We start from the raw sequence: 27,889 nt of genomic DNA on the forward strand, positions 1-27,889 counted from the left end.
GGAGAAACTAGTAGCATAGACAATAAGTTATTTGTTTATGCTGCCACCTCCCCTATAACTTTTTTTGCTGTTCAGATCCAGCATCTCTTAATCTTTGAACAATGGAAGGGGAAGCTGAGTAGATTATCTGAAGAATCTAGAAATGAAGACAGGTTCTAATTTCTCTCTTTTACTAGCAAACTATTGCAGATAATCCATTCTACAAATGAAGTTGTGACTGATTTTTTTCGTCCCTCCCTGCAGTTTCACTACAGGAATATAATATTTAATGTTTCCTTAAAAATTCAATAATCTGTTGTTACTAGCTTTGATTCCAACGCAACAACTACACTCAGGACTAGATAACCAAAATAAAGGGCCCTAGAGAAAATGGGAAACAAACACTGGTAGAAAAGAATATTAAATGACAAGAGAACAAAAGCAAAGTGTGAAATAAAAACAAACAGATCTCTTGAGAAGTCTCAAAATAAATTATTTCAAGCCCAAATATAACTGCTCCTAAAACAGTCACATTGGTATCTGACATGTTTGATGTATTTTAAATGAAGCTCAATTTAAAAACAAATAAACCCTGAAAAGACAGTGCTTTGGACTGGTTCCAAATACATACATGTTAAAATCCAATCCTCTCCAGTTCCACAGCATGGATTAGAGAGGTGCCACGGATACTTTGGAATAAAGGAGGCAAGTTTATGTTGGCAAACCATAATAAATCAGCTATTCTTTAGTTTTCTAAGGCTACAATCAAGATGGGAATGGAAACCCAGCAAAATTAATAAGCTCTCTAAACCAAAAACTCTGAAGACACTTTTTCATGTTTCCTTTGACCATACGAGAAGAGGAAAAGTGGCCCAGGCAGAGGCTGACAGTTAATGACAAGTTATTGCTGGTAAAAAGAGGCAACATTTGTACATTTACTGAAATTTACCTGCAAGAGGAAGGTCTGAAAGATCTGTCTGTCTGGCAACGCCCTTGCTGGCTGGCTTGGCATTATTATAAACAGAATGTCTCTGTGAAAAAAACACACATACAAAAGATAATTAAAAAACCCACTAGCAGTGATGCTTAAATAGACAAGCAGAAAGAAGAGATGTTTCTGCTTTCTCAAGATCAAAAAGCAGGTGGAGAGATACCTTGTGGAAAGGTTTCTGTATCAGCTATACCTAGAGCTGGATAAATGGTTGTGAAAAATAAAAGGACAAAGGGACAATATTTTTAGCTGGTAATATATTGGTTCCTGAACTATTTCACATTTCTATTTGCGCCACTTTTTCTATTGCCAAACATAATCTAGTGTCACAAATCCTAAGTAAGAATGCCTGTTCCTAACCCAACCTCTGTCCCCAGGATCCCAGATAAGAAGTCACGAACGATTCTTGTCTCTGCAGCCCCAGCATCAGTTTCCAGCATTAACAGCCCCCCAGGCAGGCACTAACAGAAGGCTCCCATACCTCTGTTTAATCTCATTCTTTAAACTTCCTTCGCTGATTCTTTGAAGGAACCGTGCTCACACATTGGTTAGGAGCGTTCTTCAGAACGCTCACCTAAACACCCCAGCCTCGCAACTGTTTTTTACCCAGATTCAGAGGGGAATATCCTGTTGTAAATCCAGTGATCACCCCGTCAAAACACATACAGTGTCTTCTCTAGTCTACAGAGGTCAGCAGTCTGATCATTTGCCACCTTCAGCATGTGTGGAAATCAGGAAGTAAAGTGCATTTGCTTCTCCACCATTCACAAAAGCAGTATTTCCAACAACACTGCACCATGGATTTCAAAACTGCTAACAAAGTTAACTCACTGGGGCAGTGACATAAGAAGTCCTGCATTCCAGAGTAGTTATACTTCAGTAGGAAAATCAAAAAAGGCAAACTGTAAGAGCTCTTCATCCAGCCCTATATGAACTGACTGGATAACTGAGAGCATACATCTTAGAAACTTATTACCCCACGTCTCTCAACTCAAATGTCAGCTACCTAGTTTAGTTTGATGTTTCTTGTAACTCACCCCAAATAATTGAACCTATTTTCTGGTCAACAGTGATTAGAGTTCAGAATTCTATTGCAAAGAGTTCACATCCGCCCACTGAGACCTCTAGAGTTAAAGTCAAAGACAAACTCACTTTGATCCTTTTTGTTAGTACTACAGCATTTGATGTTTTATAGCAAATAAACAGGTGAGTTTCCCCTTCCCCTTGCCAATACATGCATGTTGGCATGTTAAAGCTATGTCATGCTGTAGCAAACACTGCATCTACCTATTTTAAAATGACAAGGATGGAAAGAGGTGCTTGTACCTGCATGGGGGAAACAGCAGCTGCCGGGGCTGTCCTGACCGGAATTCCACTGAGAGGGCTCCTGGGGACCTTGTGAACTGTGATATTTTGTCCAGTGCTACCTGCAAGCAAAAAATGTGGAGACATTGGCATTTCAAACCCAGCTCTCCCTTTTGTCAGAACAGGGTATAGAACTGGTATAGAGACATTCCACAGATAGTATTTATGTACCAATCACTGACAAATAATATCCATTAAGAAGCAAAAAGCAGCACAAAATGGCACAAATTACCTGCTCACTGCTAGAAAATTTTTGGACTGCAAAATCCAGTGTTCAAATACCTGAGCATCCTAAGTCAAAGGATTTTATCAGCGACTTCACAGTGGCCGCAGACTCCGAGGGTGTGGGAGATGCTCTGCTAATGCAGACTCCTTGCCAGCGGTTGGTTGCATCTGCCTCTAGAGATTCTACCTCTTCAGCTGTCAGTCTGCAAAGCAGAAACCAGATCAAAGTCAGGGGCAACAGGAAGCACAGGCTGAGATTAAAGCTTTTTATATGCAGTAAGGTAAATCCAGCGATGTGCATCTTTTCTTGTAATGCCTAGAGCATGGACCACTCATTAGAACGTTCATGTTCTTTTCTTGGCGTGCCTGGCAAACATTAAATCATCAAGTCTAACAAACTTTTTTGCTTTGTTAACCATATCATCCCCATTCCCCATCTTCACAACAGGATAGATGATTATCATAGGAAAAAAGCAGTTTGATGAGTCTTGTGAATAATCATCAATAATTACCTGAAGATGGGCTTTCAATACAGCACGGGGCCAAGGGGGTACTGTGGTCCTCAGTGTATAATGAGGAAAGCAACCAAAGAGAAATATGTTATTTATATGCTCTACATTTTTAATTGGCGTGACCACTGCTGGAGTAATTGTTACCAGTTAAAATGCCATAATTGAAAAGAAATAGTTGTACAGGTTTCAGGTAAGAGCCATAAAAATTAAACCAGAAAATATATTTTATAGTGAAAAACTTTAGAAACTCAACTCTTACAGCTAATCAACCAGGACATTTGCTGAACAAGTAAACCCTCAATCACAATCCATAAGCAGTTATATGGGGAATAAAACTGTTAAGTGCTTCATCCTAGCAGACACAAGGAAACCAAAATTCAATGGCTAGAATGAAGACAGGCAAACTCAAAACAGAAATCAGGCTCATATTTTAACAAAAAGAATCATTAAGTTACTCCATTTAAAAGCATTTTTGAAATCCAGATGAGGTGCTGGACTGACAGAAGTGAGCACAGAAAGCTCCACAGCTGTGTTAAACAGCAAATGCAATTACACAGTGTAGCTGTTGCTTCTAGTCGTGCATTTTTACAGACTGGGCTGACATCGCTTAGCACTGACACTGTACTTACCTGGTAGCTCTCAGGTAGACTTCAAGGGTAATTACCTAGCTTTAGTTTAGAAAAGCTGCAATTAGATAAAGTCTAGTCACATATAAAGAGTATTTATATATTGCTTTCCTAATCTCCTAGCTGCTTAAGAAATGCGTGCTGATCTACAGGTTCTGAGGTATCACCACTCTTCCCTACTATGTATGGTTAGCACCAAGAGCTGCATGAACACAAACACAGAAGTTCTTTCAGAAGAAGGCTGGAGAACTCCATCCAGAAAGCACCTATGAGGCTGAACAACTTTTGTTGAGCTAAAAATGGAAGTCATAGTCTTTTTTATTCCCTCGTGCCATCATAGTCTACAAAAGGCAAGGGGCTAAAGGGTGTCAATGAATAAGAGCGACTCACATTTCTATTTTTGGCAGAGTTCAAGGAGGTGCTGTCTTTAAGCAGACATTGGCTCTTCCTTGCTAATATATCCAAGCTCTTTGTGTGCCAGAGGAGCCTGCAGAGGCAGATGGCCAGAGAAAAGCCATTTCAGTTCCATTCTCCATTTAATCCGATAAGGAGGAAAGGCAGATTGGGTAAGAATCACTGAGCTCTGAAGGAACCAGTGTTTTGCTGACTAACTTTAGGTTTTACCCTTCACTTTTTCTTCTGTGGCTTCATAAAGCATAAATAACAAATCAGCAGATGACGGCATCTGCACTTCAGTTATACAAAAAACACAAGAGCTAAAGGAGTTTTGGTTCTAGTAAAGTATGGAGGAAGGACAGATTTCTGCCTTGAGATCCCAAAACACTCAATGCAATCCATTACACTTTCAAGAACTAAATGTAAGAGTTCTCTCTAGTTATCCAGGTAGCAAGGGTATGCACACAGTTTGTAGAGTATCATCAGAGTAAGAAAGGAACAGTAAATGCCTATAGGCCACTGGCAAATCTTGAGACTAAAGTCAGTCAGAGGTACGATCTAGGCAGCCATCACTTCATTGGTTTGGATTTGACTCTGGGAACACCTCAGACCTCACAGATTGGTCTCCTCAAGTCCAGTCTTTGGTTGCAAAAGGATGTGAACATGTTAAATAAAGTTAGAGTCATTAGACCAGCCCCTATGCTGTGCCACAGAAAAAGGCATTGTACAAATTAGGAAAATTCAAGTTCTGGAGTACCAGTTCCAATTTTGTTAGGATGCTTCCCATTATCTTAAGTCTGTATATTTGTAATAGGCTTCTAGTACACCCTGAGACAACCTCCTGGATTAAAAACAATCACATCAGAAAACTGAGGCCTCTCATGCTGCAAACCTTGGCATGAAAGGCAAGAAGAATACTGTTGCAACCTATTTGCTTCAACTACATCCACACATGCCAGCAAACAAGCAATACGGAACTTGGTGACTACCTTTTCTCTGTAAAGAAAAAAAAACCATGGGATAAGGTGATGCACATATGTACATACATGGGTTTCTTAATAGAGAAGCAGAAGAGTAACAGCTTAACTTGCAGCAGCAAGCTAATTCAGGAGGACAGTATAGGAGAACATGACTTAGAAAGATAAATGACAAGCCATAACTGCAAAGCAAAAATGACTCCTTGTACACAGAATTTATTCAGCTTAGTATAGCTTAGACCATCCAAGCTTTGCTACAAAAAGGATGGATTTGAACAAAATGTCATCTACTGCTGTACACTTTCCTTAAAACAAGAATGAATGGCTTACAGAGATAAATGCTGCAAGTGCAGCTGGCTTGACTGGAACAGCTCCAGGAGGAAGTAGAGCATTTTAGCCACAAAGGAATTAAAACATGCAGTCCTTTTCACAAAATCACTGCCTAGCTTCATTCATTCACTGGTGAGAGAAGTAGATGCAGTTTCCTAGGTTTGGAATATGTGGACAGACCACCAACAAGGTGCAAGTCTTTCTGTGCTTAACTTAGATTTTTGTGAAATTTCTAAACTGTTTCAATGACCTCTTTGTTACAGGAGGCCTAGGACCACAGAACCATATTTTCAGATATAATTTCTCTGCAATCTAGTCTTTGACACAGTTGCTTTCATTGTTGTGAATCCTCCTGAACTCCAAGGGACACAAAGGAGAGACACACAGCTACCGATGCACAGAACAGAAGAGAGGCCAAGGGCAGGCAGCAGACAATTCCAGACACTTAAACATTTATTTGGCACTTCAATACATATTTCTTAAACATAAAAACCAACATTCAACAGCTGCCAGCACAGAAAAGAAAGGCAACACAAGTGTGCATATATGCATACACTCCAGGAGCACGGCACAAAGGTGAAGGCCATGCCAAGGCCAGGCCATCCTGCAGAATTCTCTGCTAGGTCAGCCTGCTCTGAGACCAGGCCCTTGTTAGGTCTTCACACATCCAGGAAGAAAGGACGGGAATCCCACAGCCAAAATACGAAATTCCAGTCCTCCAATGAATCCTGATGATCTGGCAGAGATGGTGACTTCCGAGTTTCTCCTTAGCATCCAAGTAAAGGTCTCTCCAGCTGTCTCCAGTTGCAAAGCTGAACTTCAGCAAGTTCTCCCTGATCATCATATACTTCACCTGAGTTAAGGGCATGAGAAAGGCTCCTTTTTGAGAGGATATCTACTAGGGGCTTGATATATTAATTTCTTTTCCTTCTGATCTCTCCATCTGCAAATCTTACAGGCAGGACAAACCTCACATGGGACATTCTCTGTGAAAGTCATAGCAGGACATGCCCCATGGGCATCAGCCCGCTCCCTAACACACACTGAGGCAGACATGCCACCCAGTGGCGAGTGTCTTGCCAATACAACGTTAGAAATCCCAAACCAGCAAAGCAGCTGATAATTGAATAAATAACTCCATGTTTCTATTCAGTTTTCCTGCTGGATTTCAGTACCCTATCACTTGACTTTGTGTGTGTATGTGTACATACTGACCTGTACACATATTTGTATTTAGGTGCACACACACAGATCCATTAATATAATACTATATGGAGAAATCAATGTGTATGTGCATTGCTTTTTACAAATTAGACATACACACTCAGTTTTATTTCTTGCTTAAGCTCAAAATGGCATGTTTGAATTTGTTTCATGGCAAAGATCCCCATCCCTCAAAAAAAGCCCTCAGTTTTTCCAGTTCCCCAAATCTCTGTGATTACTACTTATGGTCTAGTTGGCTTCAGACTAATGCAAAACTTTTTCTGCCGCATGGAGTCTTCTGAAGAGAGCAGCCTTCTGAAACAAAGAAAGAGGCTCTTGCCCATGGGGAGGCGGTGGACCTGAGCAGCATTCGCACTTTGTGATACACTTGACTTTTGCAGGGCAACAGAAAACAGGAGATGCTTTCTCAAACTGAAACTTCCCTTTTTCAGCTGCAAGTCAAAGGTACGTCCTCAAGTGTCTCACAGGCCTGGCTGTGCATCCATCCAGGGCTGTGTTAGCTGGTAGAGATCAGGCACCTATGGAGATAGAGAGAACAATCGGGGAAGTTATAAGAAGCAATGCAATGCCCAGCCTGAGGTACAGCTCTTCATTTTACAGTTAATCATCCCATCAATAAATAAAGGGGAGGGGGGAAAATGCTGATGGTGTTGTAGGAGTGCCATAACACTCCACTAACTCAGCCAGGAAGAAATTAAGTATTTAAAGCCAGGGAACCAATTTCAAAGTCAGGGAGGGTAATGCTCCTGGCTTGCCTCTTCTATAATCATTTAGGACTATGCACTCAAAATGGGTACATCACCCTGAGCAACTTGAGTTGCTCTACCTCAGAGGTTCTGTTTCAGGGTCCTTAGACCAAAGGGGATGGAATAATCTCCATACAGTGTAAAAAACAAACACAACCCCCCCAACCCTGAGCAGTCCCTGACTAGAGCAAACGGACAATACTTCAAGGGCCCTGCTCTGGCTTTCTAGTGTGGTTACTTTCAGTGAGAGCTGAATGAACTATCAAATCTCTAAAAGACAGAACAGCTGCAAAACACAGGCAGACATGAGCAGCACATCAGCACATACAGACTGACAGCAGGGTTTAATACGCCGAGTACAAGCTTATTGCCAGGAGAAAAAGCATGTAACACTGCCATGCTGTGGTATTTGAGACTTAGGAGGAAGAATAGAAGCAAATTAGTGGGATACATCACAATCTTCACTTCGGGGTTCTGTTTGAAGATTTGGTTAGATTACTTTATTATTCTGAGAAGTCGCTTATCTAATTACAGATATAATTTCTCTGTTTTCTGAGTACTACTCCCAGCCCATCTTCCCTCCATGGTCTTGGTTCAAGAAATATAATGTTATAGTGCCAAAATAATTTTGAGAACTAGAAGGGAAATCAAAGCAAGACCCTGGGACTTTTACTGCTGCTAAACTGTATTTCCACAAAGGCTTGGAAATGGGTGTGTAATGAAGCCAAAAAAGGCTGTCCATAACTTGGTACTTCCAGCAATAACTTTCTTTATTTGTGTTAAAACCCAAATATAGCATTTTTTCCCCACCACTTACATATTTAATCCTAGAACAGCTACAAAAATGAGTTTATTTCCAAGGTGAATGTTCTGAAAAGATGAAACCTGATACAGGATCTTAGGATAATTCAGGTTGAAAGTGACTTTGTAAGTCACCTAGTCCAGCTTTTTGCTCAAAGCAGGGTCAGCTGTGAGGTCAGACCAGGGTCCTCAGGGTTTTATCCTGTCTGGTCTTGAAAACCTCCAAGGATGGAGGCTACATAATTTCAATTCTACCACCTATGAGGAGACACACAACTGTGGATTGTAAGGTTCTGCATTTTACTGCAAAGAAATAACACTAATTGGGATGTAAAATTCATAGAAGACTGTCTGAAACATTGGGTTCACCAATTTGGAGGTTTCAGTCAGTACTAACTTGGGACAAGTTAACATCTCTCTTCCTTATTCCATTTGTTTGATACTGGTCCAACCTCCCCCCGACATTTTTAGTCATAGAATTAGACATTTACTCTGTGTTAAAGACGCCTTTGGGAGGCTCTTACCTTCATTCAGATGAACTCTGATGACCTCATCAGGATTTTTTCTGCAAGTTCTTTGGTTGTTCCTGAACCAAAAATGACTTTTTGTCTCATTAGAAGAATGTAACGGTGAAAACAAACTTGGAGGCAGGAACTGAGGCAGCCACAGGCAAACATTAAAATAGCAGCATGTCGTAGGAGATAAACTGGCTTCAAGATCAATTTATGAGGTGGTGTCTAACAACCCTCAAGAGATGACTGAGATTTTGCCAAAAAACCTTTGAGTAGCAAGCTATTTGGAAGGTACATTTTCCAATAAGAGCTCAGAAATCAGACTGGAAACTTTCACTGGGGACATCAGATATTCAGCTGCATGCACAGCTGCTCAGTATTAGCAAATATGAGGAATATTTTATAGACTGCATTAAGGTATGACACTACAAACTGTTTCCACCGGTGCTGAGCATGCATTAAAACTCACCGCAGGTACCATGATCTGCTGCTGATTCCAAGCAGAAGCATTTGTGAAAACTGACTAAAAGCAACTATGAGAATATCCCCAGAATTTTCTGGGAGAAAGAAGCTGAGGTGCTGGGGAAGATAGTGACCTCGAGGAATGCAAAAATAACTGGGAGTGTAGAACTGGCTCTCAGCAGGAGCTTTGGCAACTTCAAGCGTTTGTTTTATCAGCCAGTACAGTTTTAAAATTTCACTACTTAGCTGTTGATCTCTGGTTTGTTTAGACAATGACTTACATAGGCTTCATTATCTTCTTCACACCACTCAAATTTTGCACTCTGTGTGGACACTGAGTCAAATTAGTTATGCCTAGATCGACAGATGCAAAGTTTGGTCTCAACACCTGTCTTTGAAAGAAAATAAATATTGCCCACTGCAGACAGTGCATCTGGCTCCATGACCAACATAATACTCAAAAGTAAGCTATACAGATAATCAACACAACGCAAAGACAAACATATCTGTATGTATGTGAAAGAGAGGGAGAGACAAATGCCCAAACCGACTTAAATATATGTCTGAATACCTCATTCTGGAACTATGTATGTATGTATTCTGGGCATCTAATTTCAAAAGCAATATTTGCAGTTCAGGCTTCTTATGCCAAAGAGCTGACAATGCAGCCACGTTCCTTAGATATGGGAGACAAATAGCCCAGTTTGCAAATTAGCAGGTCATCTTCAATGCAAGTGCTATCAAATGCATCTTCAGATTTAAAACTAAAGGCAGAGAGGAAAATAATGATTCCTGCTCTTATATATGGACCCCACTCTAAACAAGAGAAATTTCATTAAGAACAAATTAGGAATGGAAACCGAGCCCAGAACTTAAGTACTGTCTGGTAATCATTTTGTCTGAATACATGATCTGTAATAGCTTCTTTTTGCATCCACTGGGGACGCTGATAATGAAACTGGAGCTTAAACACACTTTTGGTTTTTTTTCTGAAAAGTATGTCTGTTCCTTCAATCCAGGAATTCTGACCCATACACCTCCACACTAAAGCCCTCCCATCTACTGAACAGCTGCTGTGGATACTCCTGAATGGAAAACAGTGAGCAAATATCTGCAACATGAAGCTGGACTATTATTCTACCTGAAAGAAGTGACAGGATTCACCGCGTTCCTGTGGCTATTTTACCAGTGGCCGTGAATCTACTAGAACAGAGATTAAATTAAAAAAACCTAGATGAACAAATTTAATCTGGCACATATTTTTGATAAATAGTACCACTGTTTGTGTTATTTTGTCTTTGTTCCCCCTGTACAAGTTTTCATCACTGCAGCTCTGCTGGTTCTGCTTGTGCCAGTGAAAAAAAAGGGCAGAACACTGTCTTCTTTAGAATGTTGATTCTTCCTTCTAATACAGCTTTAGTTTTCCATCTCTTATTTAGTACTTTAATTGTAGAGTGATTTTTTGAATGAAAGGTGATACGTAAAAGGTCACACACTTCATAAAAGCCACACTGTAAGGCATCTGTATGTACCAGTTCCAGATTAAATCGTAAAAGTCACTTTTGTTCTTACCGTGCTCCCCCAGAGGGAAGCCCCACATACACAGTTTACGCAATTACTGCTGCCTCTCCAACCTCTGAGACTACAGCAATTGTTTTACATGTGGGTCCACTGCATGATCAAGTCACTTCCAGGCTAAATGCTAACGCAGGGCACAGTCCAGACCACAGCTCATCACTTAATAGACTGCAAATTAACGACAGAAGATGCGAGATGAGGAATCCTAGTACTTGTACTGATTGTGCAGTCAACGCGTATCAGACTTGCAGAACAAAGAGGTTCAGCTAGTGCTCATTTTAACTTGAACACACACAATCCTTGACTCCTCTCAGGTTAAGTAGTTCTCCTCTGGATGTCCCACTGAATGGATATAGTCAACCAAACTTTTCACAGATGGTTTTGTACAGCTGCACAGAGAGTTATGAAGGCAATAAAACACAGCAGAATACCATATTGGGAACAAAGCTATAACAGGATATTAGCAATTGTTATTACTGAATATTTCCTGATGAAAACCTTCATGGCCTAGTAGACAGAACTAGATAGCCAAAAAGAAAAAGAACAGAAACATCTTAGATTAAGAGACAACAAAATCTGTCAGAAGAGTTAAAAACAAACAACGTGCACATCCAAGCCAATGAATAGATACTGACAAAGCACTGTTTTCATGCATGTTAGCAGTCACAGAGATCAAATCTCGGCCTCTGTAAATAACCAACCTGTTGCTGCCCTTCACTTCATCCAGTTCCTTCTGCAGCCTGGCACTCTTCTCCTCTTCCTCCTGAAGCTTCCTCTTTACCACACGCAGCTCCTGCTGGGCTTCACACTTAATGTCATTGGCTACAACCACTGCAGTCTGCAGATCAGCTTGAAAACGCCTCCACTCTTCTGTATCTTCCTGGAAAGAACAATCAGAACCCCAAACTTTGCTGTAAAAATTCACCTACTTGAGCCAAGGACTTAATCTACTTCAGTGGTCACAAGCAACTGAGATTTCACCACAATTTCAAGATGATGCTGAGGTCAAACTAAATACTTGCCTCTTTACACAGTGGTGATGAGATTGGAAGGATGTATAGAGAACTTTCTGCAGTTGTTCTAGAAAAATACACTGCTTCTCTCAAATCCAGTATTGCAATAAAGGCTCAGCTTAGCTTAGTCATGGAGTCAAAGCCTTACCTTCATTTGCTTAGTCAGAGCCTTCAGCTGCCTCTCTGTATCTTGTTTTTGTTCTTCCAGCTTCATTGCTTTGCCTAGGAACAGTAAAAAAAGGAAAATATTATTAAACACGTAAGGGAAAGGGTGAAAAGTGAAAACGGGAGGGCAGAGCAGCCTATTTGGTTTTGCTTCTAGTAAGTCCACACACCCTGGAGCACTCGAGGGGACACTGGTGACATGAGCCACTCACGCCACCAGGTGGCAGCTCCCCTGCCCCAACGCGACAGCAGCCTCCACTCGACAGCTCTTACTGGGGCTCTTCCCTATAAACTCTTTCAAAGGACAATAATTCCAGTTTCTGAAGTGGGCAATACAATATTCACTGAATAATGAGGCTTGGAGACTGTCGCTAATACCATTTCTATAGCACTAATTGTTAAAATAGTGACTTTTGTGCATGAATTGGAATACTTCTGATGTGAGGCTCTAGTCACGCATATCAAGATGTGCCGCCTCCTCCCTGTCGCAGCCACAACTCACCCTCCCAAGTAAGTTCACTTAAATCCTTTTTTCAGCTCCACCTACTTTCTAGGTCACTGATGAGCTGGTTATTGTGAAGTTTTATAGCACGATGTTGTTCCACCTGATCCTCCAACTCAAAAATTGTCTCTTTCAGGTTTTTGATATCTGCTTCATTCTCCGACGTTTTTTCCTGCAGCTTCTGGCTGGTTCTGCTCAGTTGCTCAGCCTGCCGGTCACACAGCTCCTTCAGCTGAGCACACTCATTCTCAGCCTGGAAGAGAGGAAAAAAAGCTGCAAGTCTGTCTATGTTTCCTAACAGATATCACTCAGAGATTTTACTGGACTTAAGAATTGAACCTGTGTTCTAAGCATTGTATAATCTGAGTTTCGATGCTAATGTGACAGTTTCAGGAAACACAGATGAGCTACGAATGTCAGTTTTCTTTCCTAGTCATAGAGATAATAAAACAAGACACTAGAAATGAAATTAAGTTTTTTGTATGATGACCATAATTCCAAAACCAAACTCTACAGGTAATGAACAGAGAGAAATGATACTGGAAAGCTCCACATCTATTCATGTGTTAAGCCATGAGAGTGATATCACTACCTTAGGGCCAAGATGATGATCAGTTTGTCCACGTTAACAATCTTTCTGCTTTTACCATGTGCATTTTCAATGGATTGTGAAAACATACATAGTAGTGCTAGCTACTGCAGATAAGCATATTTTCTGGCTATAGGACATCTGGAATTACTGAAGGGGGAATCTACTGCACTTCAGTTTGTTGGCTCAGGCCCACAGACAGATGCTCCCAGGTTTGGAGGAAATCTCTGAGTACGAACAAGCCATGGAAAAGCAAGGTGCAGGCTGCCAACTCAGCAAACAGCACTGGCACAGCCTGACAGAACAGCAGCCTTGCAGAAGCCTGTGGTCTTGTTTGGGTGTCACAAATAGCCAATGATTCAAAACAGCTTAATTTGAGGGAAAGGAAGAGTAAAAAGGAGGAAATCTGTGGTTTCCAAACCAAGCAATAGAAGTTTGGTAGAGAGTCTGAGCACTCAGCAGTTTTTCATTTACTCTTCATGAACTGCAGCCCTAGCAAGCACTTGGGAGCTTCCTCTGCTGACTCCATTTGCTGTGGTCACCTGTTGAAGCTGAAAGGACATCTGGATTTTTTAATTTCCCCTGCAAATGGCAAATTTTTCTGTTTTTGTCACGATCCCTTCCCCATTCAGGAAAGGCTGAACATACTGATTGTCACTCTCTCTGCAGTCATGGGACTTAATCACTGGCTTGTGCTTTATTAACACTTGTTTGATGATGCCTCACATTGCAGCTCTTCTGAACATCCAGGATTGCACAGAAAACAGAAACAGTTACTCTTGGGAAAATATGCATACAGCAGCAGCAGGAGACAGTATCATACAATCCCAGTTTCCATTCAAAACTAGTTAAAGCAATTTAAATCCTGGACACTTACAATCAATGGCTCAATAACCATCTAAAGACCAGCAATCACTTACTTATGAAAGGACAAACAGTCATTATATTTTACAGCTGCTGCTACTTTACCTTAGAGAGCAGACCCTGAATGTGCTTCAGTTCACTGTTTGCCTTCAGCAGCTCTTGTTTAAGCTCAGTGCAAGATGCTTCTAACTGATCCTTCTCTGCATGGGCTACTTTCAGCATCTCTTGCACCTCGGAGTTGTCTGTGGTACATCCCATCGCGCTGATTTCTGCGGCCTTTTGTTTCTCACTCTCTAACTGGGTCTTGAGAGAGCCATTCTCAATTTTTAGACCTTCTAAGGCAATTTTACAGTCCTCCAAAGTTTTTGTCACTGTGCTGTTGCTCTGCTGTTCTACCTCGAGAAGTTTGAGCAGCTTCTCATTTTCTTCTCTCAGGCTTGTAATCACCTGCTGGGCATCTTGATGCTCCCTCTCTAAGCTTCGTAGGCTGCTGGTTAACTGTTGCTGAATATTGAGCAATTTCTCTCTTTCAAATTGTGCTTTTTCAAGAACTTCTGCACATTTCTGCTCCAGTTCAAGGACCTTCCCCTCCTGAGCCCTGTTTTCTTCATTCTTGGATCTCTCTTGAAGGAGAGTCATTAGCTTTTCATTTTCTTGGTTCAATTGTTCTGCTCTGTCCCTATGCTGACGAAAAGAAGTCTCCAGGAGAGCTTTCTCTTCCACTAGCTTCTCATTTTCTGCTGTCAGCTCCTGCACCATTTGCTGTTGATCCGACAGCTCCTGCAAAGTGGCTTGTAATTCTTCTGCTGTGCTGTGGTGATTCTCCTCCATCTTTTGTATTCTCTCTGTGAGAGATGCAACAGAAAGGTCACTAATATTGTTTGGAGAACTTCCTGCAGTGGAGCATTTGGAACCTTTCAAGTGGTTGCTATTGGAAGATGTTGGCCTGGAAGGTACATCTGCTATATGTTCAAAATCAGATGCATCAGGTGACAAGGAAGCTTTAGTTACATCACTGCTGGAAGAACCCGAATTGCGCAGCGCGCCCCCGTGCACGTGCTGCCGGTGCTCATCCATTTCACCTCTCGACGCATTTTTTGATGGGCTTCCAAAACTGGACTCTTGGGTAGTTGGGGTTAGGAGGCTGCTGTCAGCTCCACTGCTTGTTGTTGTGTCTGAGAGAGGAGAGTTCTCTAGATAAAGCAATTTCTCTTTTAAAACACGATTTTCTTCTCCCAGGCTAGCAAGCTCTTTTAGAAAAGTCCTGTTTTTTTCCTGAAGGGTCCGTATTAATGGGTCTATATCAGCAGGTGATACTGTTTCTAAATTTTGGTTGGAAGCACCCATTCCTTCAACGTTAAGTGACCCTTTCTCTTTGCATTTTTTCAATTCACAACGGAGTTTGGTGATCTCAGAATCTTTCGTCTTTGCTTCTGCCAGGAGTTCTTTAACCTGAGATTCCAGAACAGCCTTGTCACCGGTTTCATTCTCTTGCTTGGACTTGCTAGTGGGGCGCACGTGTTTGGTAGGAGTCAGTGTACCAGAAGAGGTGGGGCTGGGTTGCGTTTTCCTAGTATTGGCTTGACCACGCAATACAGCTCGCTCTCTGGATACAGAAGATGATATTTCCCGGGGTGCTGGAATCCCTGTGCGCTTTGCAGCTGAAACTGTTCCTTGAAGGGAAAGAGATGAGGCAAATTTAGTTAGTTCATAAAGAAAACAAGTCATCTGACAACAACACTAGAGCCCAGAGCAGTCTTGGAAAAAACACCTGAGTGTTTGAATAGGTTTAGTCATGACTGTGTGGATTCATGTTTCAAAGGCTTGTATTATTTTGTGTTTCTTCCTCTCTCACCCCCACAAAGGAACACAGGCTGCTGTACTTTTTCCCAGAGTAATAATATAAGGTCTAGATACTGTAATACATGAGTGGACACCCTCAATGGCAGGATATTAATTATTTGAAAATAAAAATTCTTTACACTACTTTGTGAAATACTGAGTTTAAACCTATTCATTTCCAGTGAAAATAGCTTAAGAAAATATACCATCTGTGAAAAAAAGTATTTTTATCACACATAAAACTAATGTATTTGCATTATTTACATTATGCTCAGTTCATGCAGATCACCATTAGAAAGGTCTGAAATGTTTAGACTGACGGCAGATTCTGTGAAATACAAAACTCTCCTGGCACTTCTAACACTAAGACAATTGAGATGCTGCAGCTTCTTGCCAAGATGGACGAGAGATTTTTCATGCCATTAATTCCCATCCTCTTACAGAGGAAGAACTAAAGGAGGTTAGAAAGTTGATGCTGTTCTGTTTGGTTGTAGTATTGTGGGTGTTTTGGGTTTTTTTCTTTCTCCCCCAACCAAGTTAATGCAAAGCATTATGTGATTACAAGGGAAATTAAGTTTCTCAGTTGCTGATCTTCATCTTCCAAAGCTCTCTTGGAATACAGGACCATATGTACTGAAGAAACAATAAGAGCCATCCTAACCATGAACATATTAACAACCCGGTTAAAGAAAAGAAGCTGGTTCAAACAGAAGGTATTATATGCCACTACAAGCAGCAATGCTATGAATTTAAGAAATTCCTGTTTTCAGGACCTTCCTCAACAGGAAAAGCCATAAAGTACAGAGCCATAAAATTTTGGGAATGAAGAGATATCGTCTGATGTAGCCACAGAAACAGGATGCAAGGGCCAGTTATGCAAACAAAAAGGGCTAGTGACCCAGTGTTTGCAATAAAAACAAGTTCCAGAAGTGCTCTTGGGAGAAATCCTAGACTCAGCTACTTCTCCCATGTTCGGGAGGCTCTCTTTGCTGGAACACACAAGCAGCATCCACAGAAAATCACAGGGCAGGGAGGACCAAAGGGGGAACAGACTCTCTGCTGTACAACTGCGTGGCTACTGCCTTACACTGCAAGCAACTCCATAACCCTCCCAAAGCACTCCTCACACATTCAGGAAATCTCTCAGTAATACAGGGCAGAGAAGGGTTAATATTAACACTACCCAGTTTGCTCAGCATCTCTTTTGAAGAATGCACTAGGTTTATAAACCCCACACCATCAGGAGCCCCTCCTCCTCCCTCCCAAACAAACACACTCTGCAACAGGCACAATAAACACCCAGAGACAAAGAGCAGCTGAAGAAAAGACCCCTGAACACAGGAGCCTGTGCTGGGAGGAGAGCACAGAACAGGCTCTGTGATGGCAGGGGCATGATAAGGCCAGAGACAAAGGCTCCAGTGTTTATGGGAAGAGATAGCAGGGCCAGGCTGGCCGGACGGCCAGCAGCCCACACAGCTTCATTTAGTCAGCTACAGCTGGAGGCATCAACAGACCCAGGCAGCTCCGGGCTCCCCGGTGAAAAGTGCAACGCCAGCAGAGAGGGGAAGCTTTTCTACTGTAACTCCAGCGGCTGCGGGTGCAACTCCAGCCCTGAGAACTCATTTCAGAGCTGAAAGCCCTCACCTCACTGCTCATCCCATTTCTTAACCTCAGGGCTCCCAACTGCCAAGATCTGGCACCTGTAAAGCACATCCACACTGAGATCAGCAGACAAGTAAAGCTTTTAGTGTCAACGCAGATAACACCATAAGATGAAGGACAAGAGGAAAATGGAATGGACCATAATGTGGTGCGTTGCTTCCAGCAGAGAAACACCAGCTCAGCACATCTCCATCTTGCCGAGAGGCAAAGGATCCTGTGGGCTGAACCCCAGGTGTCCAGGCAAGAGAGCACCAGGCCTTGTTTGAATGTCTCTTGAGCACAGAGCAGGAGTGCTTACACAAGCTATAGTTACTCTACAGATTTAAGATGTAAAATATGCACTACAAATGGACACAGATGTTCTCCGATGTATCCTAAAGAATAGATTTAAAGCCTTCTGATATGTCCTGGGACTTTTATTCAATCTGAAGGAGTTTTCTACCATTATAATAAATTTTCGTGACAAAGCAAGTCCCCCAAATAACTTTTTTCAGTGCCCAAACTAGTGCACTGACATGACTGTCACCTGGTACTGACTGCATAGTGTCATGTAAGTAGTGGGTACTGATGACTTTATTACAAGAAATAATGATGCTACTACACACTGGTACAAATCATATAGCACAGAGAAAAACAGCTTTTCCCAAGAGAAATGTAGCACTTGTGGTAGCAATGCCAATGTGCTCATAATCGCCACCAGATGACAATTGCAACATGATCCTGAGCAATGGAAGCCCTATACGTAAGGACAATTAAGGACATTTAACTGGGATTATCTGTACTTCACCAGTTTGCCAACCAGTGCAGGCTCTGAGCTTATTCAACCTGTTCCATGTGTTTTGTAAGACTTCACGCTCTGCTGACTTGTTCTGTCATAAATCAAAACATTTTCTAACCATCAATAACCATTAACCAACCTGTTTTCATGACGTAGAAGTGTTTATACGTTTTCCTCTCTCCACCCTCCAAAACAGTGCCACGCAATACTAAAAAGCCACAGAGAGCCGAAGAGAAAAAAAAATGAACGCATATATATATTGATTACAAAGCACCGAAATGAGTCTAAATGCTACTTTAAAGTCCATGTGGCTCCCCCTCTGAATGACCTTGAAACTGAGCAGTGTAGCAGTTACAAATGGAGCTGCCAGCCCCGGGCACCCACTGTGCATTTGGGCTGTACAAGTCACCCTGGTGACCTGATTAGCCCAGCAGCCCACACTGGTTACGGTCCATGGGAGACTCCAGGCAGATGCGGCTGCCAAGCTGCAGAAGCCAGCCGGGGGTTGATTTATGCTGCTGCTTAATGTGGCTGGAATCACAAAGAACTTCACTTCCTAGAAAGTGCTGCTGCTTTTGAGCAGGGAAGAGAAAAACATCAACCCTGCATCTCAAAGAGACATTCTGGAGAAACAAAAGAACAAACAGACCCAAACAAAACAACACCAAGCCATTGGGTTTTGGACCAAACCTTTCTGTTTGGTCAAAACAGTGTCATGGAAGCTCATCCTGTTTTCTCTGTCCATCCGCCCTGTTCAACCTGTTACCTCAACTGTTCTCTTGCCAAGTTCAAGAACTCTTTCCCTCTGTCCCACATATTCAAGCTCAGGCTACTTCTGACCAACAGTGTATTTCTCATTCCCTTTGCACCATAGCTAACCACCCCTTCTCAAAGTCCCACACCCACTCTGCTAATTGCCTTAGCTGGCATTCCCCCACTTCAGAGCAACCGGGAATTACTCCTGAATTACTCCACTCAGCCATTGCCTTTCAACCTGTTTTGCTCAGACTGAGGTCACCTCATCATCATGTCCTTCGCCTCAGCACCCAGTAAGAACTCAATTTTCAATATCAGCTGTACTATTCAAGGTGTGAAGGATTAAACCCTAACATGTATGTAGAGCTTATAATTGTCAAAGTGCTTTAAAATTAACAGCTATTTAACTCTAATCCTCTGAAACACATAATTGTTAACTCTAGGTTACAGGACAGGGAAGCAGAGAGAATGAAAACGCCTCACCCAAGGTCACAGTAAGTCAGTGAGGATTAGGACCCTGGAGCTCCTGGCAGTTTATTTGCACCACTTTCTGCCAGGGAATCCTCACAGACTTTCCACTGGTGTCAGAAACAAAGGATGACTTTAACAAGATTAAAGTTGACCCTTTATAATGATCTTCAAGCATTTTAATCCCATTTTCAGCACAGCTATGAAGGATCAAGATTACTCTTCGGTTTTTCCACATAACCATCTATATTTGATCTAAACTCTCAGCACCTGCCACATCAGCTCCCAATGGCAGCACCCACAACCAGAAGGAAATGGAGAAACCCATTTCCCAGTCTCCCAGGGTGGAACACGTAGGGCTGCTGCTCAGGAGTGGCACCCATAGTGCTCGCAGAATAAGGGACAGGATGACTTTCTGGGATTCTGTAAGTTTATCAGCCATCACACTCTGTGTCCTCCAAGATCGCACATTATAACCATCTTTTCCCAGTGAAGTACTAGCTTTGAAGTTACATTTATTTCACTTGACTCTTAAGTATAATTAACAGTTCGAATACCTGCTTCTCTAATCCCAGAGAGGAAGAAGAATCTCAACTGGGAAGTAACCTCATTCAACCACACAACCACCTTTGGAAACGTTCTAATTTTTGCCTTGAATCTATTTTCTGGAACTGGAGTCAATAGAAGGTTATTTGCCTCTGGCTTTTGTGCCATTTGTCTCCGACAACCTGCCCTTTTCTTAATCCTTCCCTCCATCAACGTATTAATAACTAAAAGGTTAATGTCATGGGCTTCTGCTGTTCTACAGACAGAATTAACACGAATGTTCTGTTTTGTACTTTCTTCCTAAAATTTAATCCTGCCAACTCTTAAGATAAGAACAATAAAAACATTTTCTTCAACATATTTAAAAATCTGTGTTAGCAATACATTCTTCCACAGTTTAAGCATGTACTAAGTCTCCTGCATGTAGAGGTCATCTATGTGATTTCAGCATGCTGATCATTGATTCATTCCAGAAAGCATTTCAGTCATGTAAGACTACAACATGAAGACAGAGGCATGTTGGGTGTGATGTTTTTAAACAATGAGTAGCTTATTTGAATTGCAAGGGCAGGATAACAAGAAATAAAAGAAAGCTATTCATAGGACTCCGCAATGTTAAAGTCATACTTTTCAAACTGTTGCCTGAAGACAAGTTTGTACTCTCATGATTATCTGCTGCTCTGGAAGGACTGTGATATCTCTTTAATTCTAGCTCTGGCATTTGCAACAGACCAGCTATTTCACTTTGCCATCGCTCCCACCTCAAAAAAGGATAGTGAAACAAAAGAGATAGCAACAAGAAATTTTGGGCTAACTCATAGTGTTCCTGACAACAGAAGACAGTGATTCTTCCATTGTCCCGGAATTCCACTCCCACGTGCTAAGATATTTTAATAAATTTTGCCATCCAAACAGAATTCCCAAGCCTCAGAAAAGTGATTCGTGCAATACCTTGAGGGAAAGGTTAGTATAAATCAAGTGGACTGGAAGCATTTAGCAGAATGGCTAAGCAAGGAGAATATTATTTACAGCTCATGCTTGTACAGCAAATAAAAAGAGTTATTAAACCTCCTCATGCAATTGTACTGTGCTCTATCACATGTGATTTAGCTGAAATAGGTCTTATCAGTTTTGGTTTTCAGCTTATCCTCTGGCTGTGACTTCGGCAGATCCTGGACTCAGCAGGACTGCACGGACTCGGGTTTGCTGAGATCCTGCAGAGGATCTGCAGCAGTGCTGGTAACGTACAGCAGACAGGTAACGCAGCCGTGCACTCACATGTGCCCCGTCTTGCCTGTGTAAGGTCCCATTACTATTTTTAGCCAACTTGGAATTTCTTATCCAAAACAAATCTGGGTCACAGACATACCTTAATCACATGTGGTTTATGATGCCTAATGTAGGAAGTCAAAATACAGATGCCTAGTGCCATTTCAAATGCCCCTTTGGTACATGCCCCTTCACTGATCTGAAAGATTAGACAGTACCTGTGGGAGAACTTTCCTTTGCTCGAGAGGCAGACAGAGCAACTGGGGTGTCTGAAGACATCTAGAATGGCACTAGACATTGAACTGAACAGTCAGACTTTCACAACACTTTTACAGGCTGGTGTTACAAGGCATGCAATAGCAGCTTTTATGTGCCATCTTCAGCATTCCTGCAGTACCCAAGTACCACACAACAAAAAACTAAACAGAATGCATTAATATGCGACTTCGTGACATTGTCAGTATCAATTTAGTCACAGCCAGATCAGCAAAGATGGTATTAGCTTGGAGCCACTGCATTCTCTGTTGAGCCCCTGTGATAGAGAGGTACATGTTACAGGGAGCTCAGCCATATTTTCTGTCTTCTTTTGTCACCTCAGAGTGAAGTTTTCAAGAACCTAATTAACTTGATGCTTAAAATCCATTTCCCTAAAGGGGCTAAGCCACTAAGAGCTCCAAGCTTAACTGAAAGCCTGGGGGACTGGGCAGATCACATACCCTGCTCCAGCATTGCTCCTGAGATCAATATTGAGAATGATTAAGAGTGAACGAGGAATGTCCTTTGGGAAATGGCTATAAAGCACAGAAAGATTGATGTACGTTTGACTCTTTTAAAGTACTTTTTAATTAAAAGATTGAGTTTTGCACACATACCTGCTTCACTGAAATGCCCTATTTTTCCCTGCTCTTTTTTCCCCTTTGTTTAAGCAAATGAAACTGTTAAACAACTTCCCTGCTAAACAGAAATCATCTGATATTGTAATGAACAAACAACACTGATAAATTTAATGGCAGCATGAGAAAAAGCAAACGTAACTGCCGAAAAGTAGGGCAGCTATAACAACTCTCACTCATGCTGCTGTGCTCTTTCATACAGATACCTACACAGAGACATGCTAACAGTAATGCAGTTTGATAACAAATACTGAACAGATGCACGTAACTAAATCAACCTACAAAGAATATCTGAATCATTTCTAAGTGCTTCTTGGGGGCTGGAATGAGGATGGGATAGGATGCCGAAGCCCAGATTTTCAAAGAGGTACCTACTGCTATTTTCAAAACTGCTTAAGCCGTTTAGAACTTCATATTTGAGGGCAAAATGTCTGAAACTTCTGGCCCACCATCAGCTTTGAAACAAATCAGGATAAAGAATGACACTCCTGTACTGTGACAAACTATTACAATTTGATCTGCTTGATACACAAAGGGCATGAGTTGAATGGGTTAGCTGGCAGCATTTTACAGTGACCACAGTGCTAGACACTACTTGGGATAATCCTCAATAACTCAGGAGAGCATACCCTTTTCCATCTCTTTTATGGTTGTCCTATAGAAAGACAATGTTCTCTACTACCTGGTCTTCATGCAACAAGGAACAAAGCAAACCTAGGCTTGGCCAGCCATGGTTCTCCAGAATTAGTCTGTTTGTGGAGTATTAGTCATGGAGCCAACACCTTTAGAGGTCAGCAACTCTTTGGGAAGGTTCACTTGGACTTCACCCAGCTTTAAAAAAGACAAGGAGATGGCTACAAAACAACAAAGGTGGTTTTGATAATCTAACACTAATTATAGAGAAGCATCTGCTCAAATAAGGCCTTCTTACTCCCTTAAACACTGAGACTAAAAGTACTGATAGCTACACAAAGGAGTGAGAGATCTAAGAAAAAAAGTTATATTACAAAGTATTAGGGAACAACAGATACCTGTATTTGAAAAGTTACACTACAAGAGATTCCAAAGAAAAAGCATTAATAAGCATCTTGATCTGAGCAATTCGTAATTTAAGACTACAAACACAACTAACATTAGAGCTGAAGACTTTGTAAAGTTTGGCTTATTTTTTGTTTTAATTAGATGATATGAGTTTAGAGATCTGGGGTGCAAGAAGCACATGAGAAAAAGCACTATTGGTAACTCAAAAACTAAGTAATGACAAAACCACTTGTCATCAACTTAAATCTGCAGATGAACTGCTGGTAGGACATTCTTTTGAAGGGTGGCCACTAAAAGAGACTCTCCCATGGTAGGAATGTAACCCAATAGGAGGAACAGCCTTATATTTGAAGCATCTCCATTTAGTTCAAATTTTGGCATCAAAAACAAGCAAAAAGTGTACAGATGTACTGTCCAGTACCCTTAGAATCCTCAAAAGGTTCTATTTACCCTGTCCCCTTCAGTAAGTTATATAGTGATTTTAGAAAATAAGGTGCTCAGGGAATCTCTGCTGCCCAGTTAAGGAATTTCTTAAAATCACAAATATTTAATTTTCAACTTGTTGGATTCAACCTGATCAATAACTCATCTTGTTCTTTCTTACATAGAAAATCCCATTTAACTCTTCCAAAAAAGTATTAAAACACAAAAAGCTCAGCTCTTCTCAGCATCTGCTGGTTCCAAGCTCCCAGCACAGACACAAGCACTGAAGCTCAAGTTCACACTGTCCCATCTCAATGCCATTGCAGTGGAAACAAGGTTGCATTCAGAATGCAAATGAGTGGAGATCTGATCAAATCCCGTTCACAAAGTCTCATTGTGAATTTCAGCTGGCTTGCTTTCCTCTTTATGGGACTGTTCACATACAATTCCTCTCTGAAGAACAGCAGTAGTTAAAATCTCTACTCAGAGAAACATGCCAGTGTCTGTACAGAAGAGTTCCTCTGAACATTTCTTACACCATCCACTTGGGTTTTCTGAAGGTTTAAGCCTCAAATGAAAACTGAGTCTTGGATATGCCCGTGTCACATATAATACAGTTTTTTACCCACTACAAAAGCAGTGCAGGTTATATCATAAGAGGAAACTTTTGCTCAGAAGTCTAAGTACCAAAGATACGTCTCTGAAGTACATCGGCAAAGCTAAGAGGAGGCAAGAATTGTTCTGTGCACATGTATCCTTAGCTAGCATGCCCAGTCACTGTTTTTCATGCGAATTTCCCTTTTAAATCAAGAGTCAAGAAGCATTCAAGGGGCTCCACTGTGCCACAACCTCAGGCATGGAGGGAACTGTGAGGGTACCACTGCATTCACCTCTGCAATGAGGGATCCAAAACCCCAATGTACATTCCGTCTGCCAACACAGGTGCAGAACACAAGTGCAATTGCAATCGCTGCTTTGGATTTCTAGAGTACCCAGCAACCTGGCATAACAAACACAGAGACATCCAAAGCAAATGGTCTAGCAAATGTTCAGAGAAACTCTATATCGTACACTCACTGGAATGTCCCCCTGGTAAAATCAAACCTACTTTTTTGGGAACCGTTAATACCAGCGGGCCTGCCAAACACTTTAGTCACCTGCTAACTATACCCCTTGTCTACCCCCCAAAAAAAGAATGACTAAAACTTTCTGTATGTAGCACTATTGCAAAATTAATCTGATGGAAGTTACAGACATTCATTTTCCTTTTTAAAAATAAAGTCATCTCTACTTGCTGCTTCTTTTTATCCAGCTTGACAATTTCCACAACCATCATAGTTTATTGAAAAAATATAATTTTATATGCCTTAAGAGGGCCTTGACTTTGTATATTTGTGATACTAGCACACCAAAATTATAGGGATTTCTGTGTACTGTGATACCTCCCAACTCTGTTGTGGAACATTTCCTGCCTACACACCTGTCAAAATGAGATAAGATCGGGTATTATCACCTCATACTTACAGCAAAGTGAATTTTAAGTCAGACTATTCTGAGGTTTTTATTTTTTAGACAATTTCTGGTCAAAACAACACCTGGGAAAAATATCCATAGGAGTTACCTAAAACCTCCTGGCCCAAGAAAGTAAAAGGGAAGAAAAAAGAACCCTGTTCCTTCCAGACAAGTCAGGTGCTATGGATCACCCCTTTAGGCTACCAAAATCTACCTCACATCACAGCTATAAGCACAAAAAGTAACCAAAACCCAATTTTAAGTGGAAAAACGCTTGATATCAATACTTGCACACTTAAAAGGATAACTTACCCATCCTGTTTATTTAACTGTTCATGAGGCCATGCTGTGAATTGAATCATGGAAGCAATTTGGCTATAAAAATATCTGCTCATTTTTTCCCTCCCCTTTTGCTTTGTTAAAGGCAAATCCTGATCTAATTCAATGTCCTGCCCACAAACATTTTGGCTTGTGCTGCTGAGTGAGCAGCAGCAAATGCCTTTGCACAGCACTGCTGGTGAGTGCTTTGTATTAAGAAACCATGACCTGAACCCTCCGGTTCAGGAATGCTGCCCCACGCTTGGCCAAAAGGCCAGGGCTGACCGAGCCAAGAGAACTTCTTTCCTCCTGAATTCTCCAATCCAGAAAGAGTGGAGAAAAAGGGATCAAAAATAGGAAACGTGAAAGGTTCTTCCTCTCCTAAAACAGAGGGAAGAACTTAAAAGCTAGAGGCTTCTTTAAAAATTGTTTGCTTAATGCTTATTAACCAGTGTGCATTGCACTGGTATTCCAACTGCCTTTTGTTTACTAAAATGTGATGACCACATAATAAACCCAGTTTTATTGTTGTTTCCAGGCTGCTTCAGTGAGGGGGTGGGGAGAGGACTGCAATTTAGTTTCCACAGCTCATCCAGAGCTTTAGCTCTGCCTGGTATAGCAATAAGGGAGCCAGTTCACACTGTCCTGAACAGCTGAAACTGGGAACCGGGCTGAAATCATTAAAACTATCGATGCTGGAGGAGACACATCAAGAAATGGGACAGAAGAGGAGAGAGGAAGAAATCTCATAACTTAATGAGATGTTTATCTATAAAAAGCTGCCCACTTCAAAGCAGGAAGAGCTTCAGCTCCTTGGTGGGGAAGGAAAAAAAAAAAAAAGGAGCTTTTAATTAAAAGATCAGTCAAAGATTTTCCACAGTCAAGCAGCCTCAAAGAAACTATGTGTGGAGGAGGCTGAGAGTAATTTCTAACATGATTAGTCCATTCTTCAAACTCAACAAGGCTTTATGAAAGCAGCATTTCTCAAGATCTGGAAGATAAGGGTTGTGGAAATATCCTCAGTCTCTCAAAGAACACTGTGTCTCCTTCCTTCCGATGCCTCCATCCTCATCCTCACCTCAGGCCTGGAGAAACACCATTGGAGCTTTGTGCCTCCCACCTTGGCTCAAGATAGATTGTAAACTCAGGATTAATGGACACCCAAATGGATACTCAGCTTTGAGTTAAGTAAAGTTGCTGCCATGTACTTTAGGTGGCCTGGAAACATATGAAATATATCTGTACATTGTTTTAGACAGTTGAAAACAGGCTGTCTTCTGCACACAGTCCTGCATTATACAAAGGTATTACCTCTGCTTTATTTCAGGAATCATATGTGGTTTTGTCTATGAGAATAAATACTCAGATACACTTTTGAAGGTCTTTCTCTTCCCTGCCTAGCAGAGAACCAGGTTCCTGCCAATGAAATCATCATTATCCACACCCTTGTAGAAACAATCCCTACAAAACTGATTACATGAGGCATAATTATACGGTATTATAAGGATTTCTACATCTTCAGTATAAATGCTGCAATGTCAAAATGCAAAAGACCTTTAGGGTGCGAAAAATACAAAGAATATCTTCCAGATGGAGGTAAGAAACCACCTTTGCATTCTACTTCGTTTGTATTAATTAAAACAGCTTTCTATCCTTAGTACAGGATGAGATTTCTCCAGTCATTTGGACTGGTCAGAGACAGTTCAAACAGTGATGATCAGGAAGACAATATGGTCAGTTTCTGCCTTTTTCTCTATGGCATTTCAAAAGCATTACCTTGCCACGTTCAGATTTGCTTTACACAGTCTTTTCAAAACATTCGTGCAAGATGCTTTTGCTCAAACATCCCTAAAAGAAACCATTAAGGTAAAAGGCAAGATGACCTACCTGCAAACAGGTCAAAAATAAAAGGCTGTAAGAAAACCAAATAGCCTTACAGGTTTTTCTGCCGAATTCAAGAATCCTATTGCAATGTCCCGAGGCAGAAGCCCCTAATATTTTTCCTAAGCAACTGGACAAATTCCAGTCAAGACACTAAAACCACACAGCTCTTCCATGTTGGTAACCAATGGAAGAGTGCATGTCCTTGTTTAATCCCAGTCACTCCCTACGCATGCTCAGAACTGGACCCTGAAAACTCCTGTTAGCCTTACATTTTCCCAAGGGTATATTTTTCCAGTCATCAAAATCAAATTAGCCTGCAAGAACTTTACCTTTAAATTGTTGTTGATAAAAATATAAAGGTTGTTAATTGTGTGCTACGCAGACTGATTAAAAGGTCAGAAAAAAGGAGTTCTGCTGTAATTCTATAGCCTGAGAGAACTGACCGATGAGCATAGATCACACAAGGACAGAGGACTCTGCCTCAGAACACGCAATCCATATCTATTGATGTGTATTGAAAAACATCACCGCCCCATGAATTATAGTAGATGGAACATTTCAAAAGACATCTGCAAACACGTCTAGTTTGGATTACAGGAATAAAGTTTATGCATGGAAAATCCAGAAGTGTCTATTATCA

General features: G+C 41.3%; 1 protein-coding gene across 1 annotated transcript in view; it reads right to left on the reverse strand.

The window, feature by feature from the left end:
- SPECC1 (sperm antigen with calponin homology and coiled-coil domains 1) overlaps positions 1 to 27,889 on the reverse strand; it is a gene marked incomplete at its 5' end in the record, with an annotated part of 57,601 nt that overhangs the window by 16,483 nt on the left and 13,229 nt on the right. Inside the window, 7 exons of the mRNA XM_080356995.1 lie at positions 929 to 1,010; positions 2,297 to 2,397; positions 2,618 to 2,763; positions 11,426 to 11,604; positions 11,886 to 11,959; positions 12,450 to 12,657; positions 13,963 to 15,530. Of these exons, the coding sequence (XP_080213121.1) occupies positions 929 to 1,010; positions 2,297 to 2,397; positions 2,618 to 2,763; positions 11,426 to 11,604; positions 11,886 to 11,959; positions 12,450 to 12,657; positions 13,963 to 15,530 (2,358 nt within the window). The remainder of the gene's footprint in view (positions 1 to 928; positions 1,011 to 2,296; positions 2,398 to 2,617; positions 2,764 to 11,425; positions 11,605 to 11,885; positions 11,960 to 12,449; positions 12,658 to 13,962; positions 15,531 to 27,889) is intronic.

The sequence above is a fragment of the Nesoenas mayeri genome, assembly GCF_963082525.1.
Source record: "Nesoenas mayeri genome assembly, chromosome: 20".
Lineage (NCBI taxonomy): Eukaryota > Metazoa > Chordata > Aves > Columbiformes > Columbidae > Nesoenas > Nesoenas mayeri.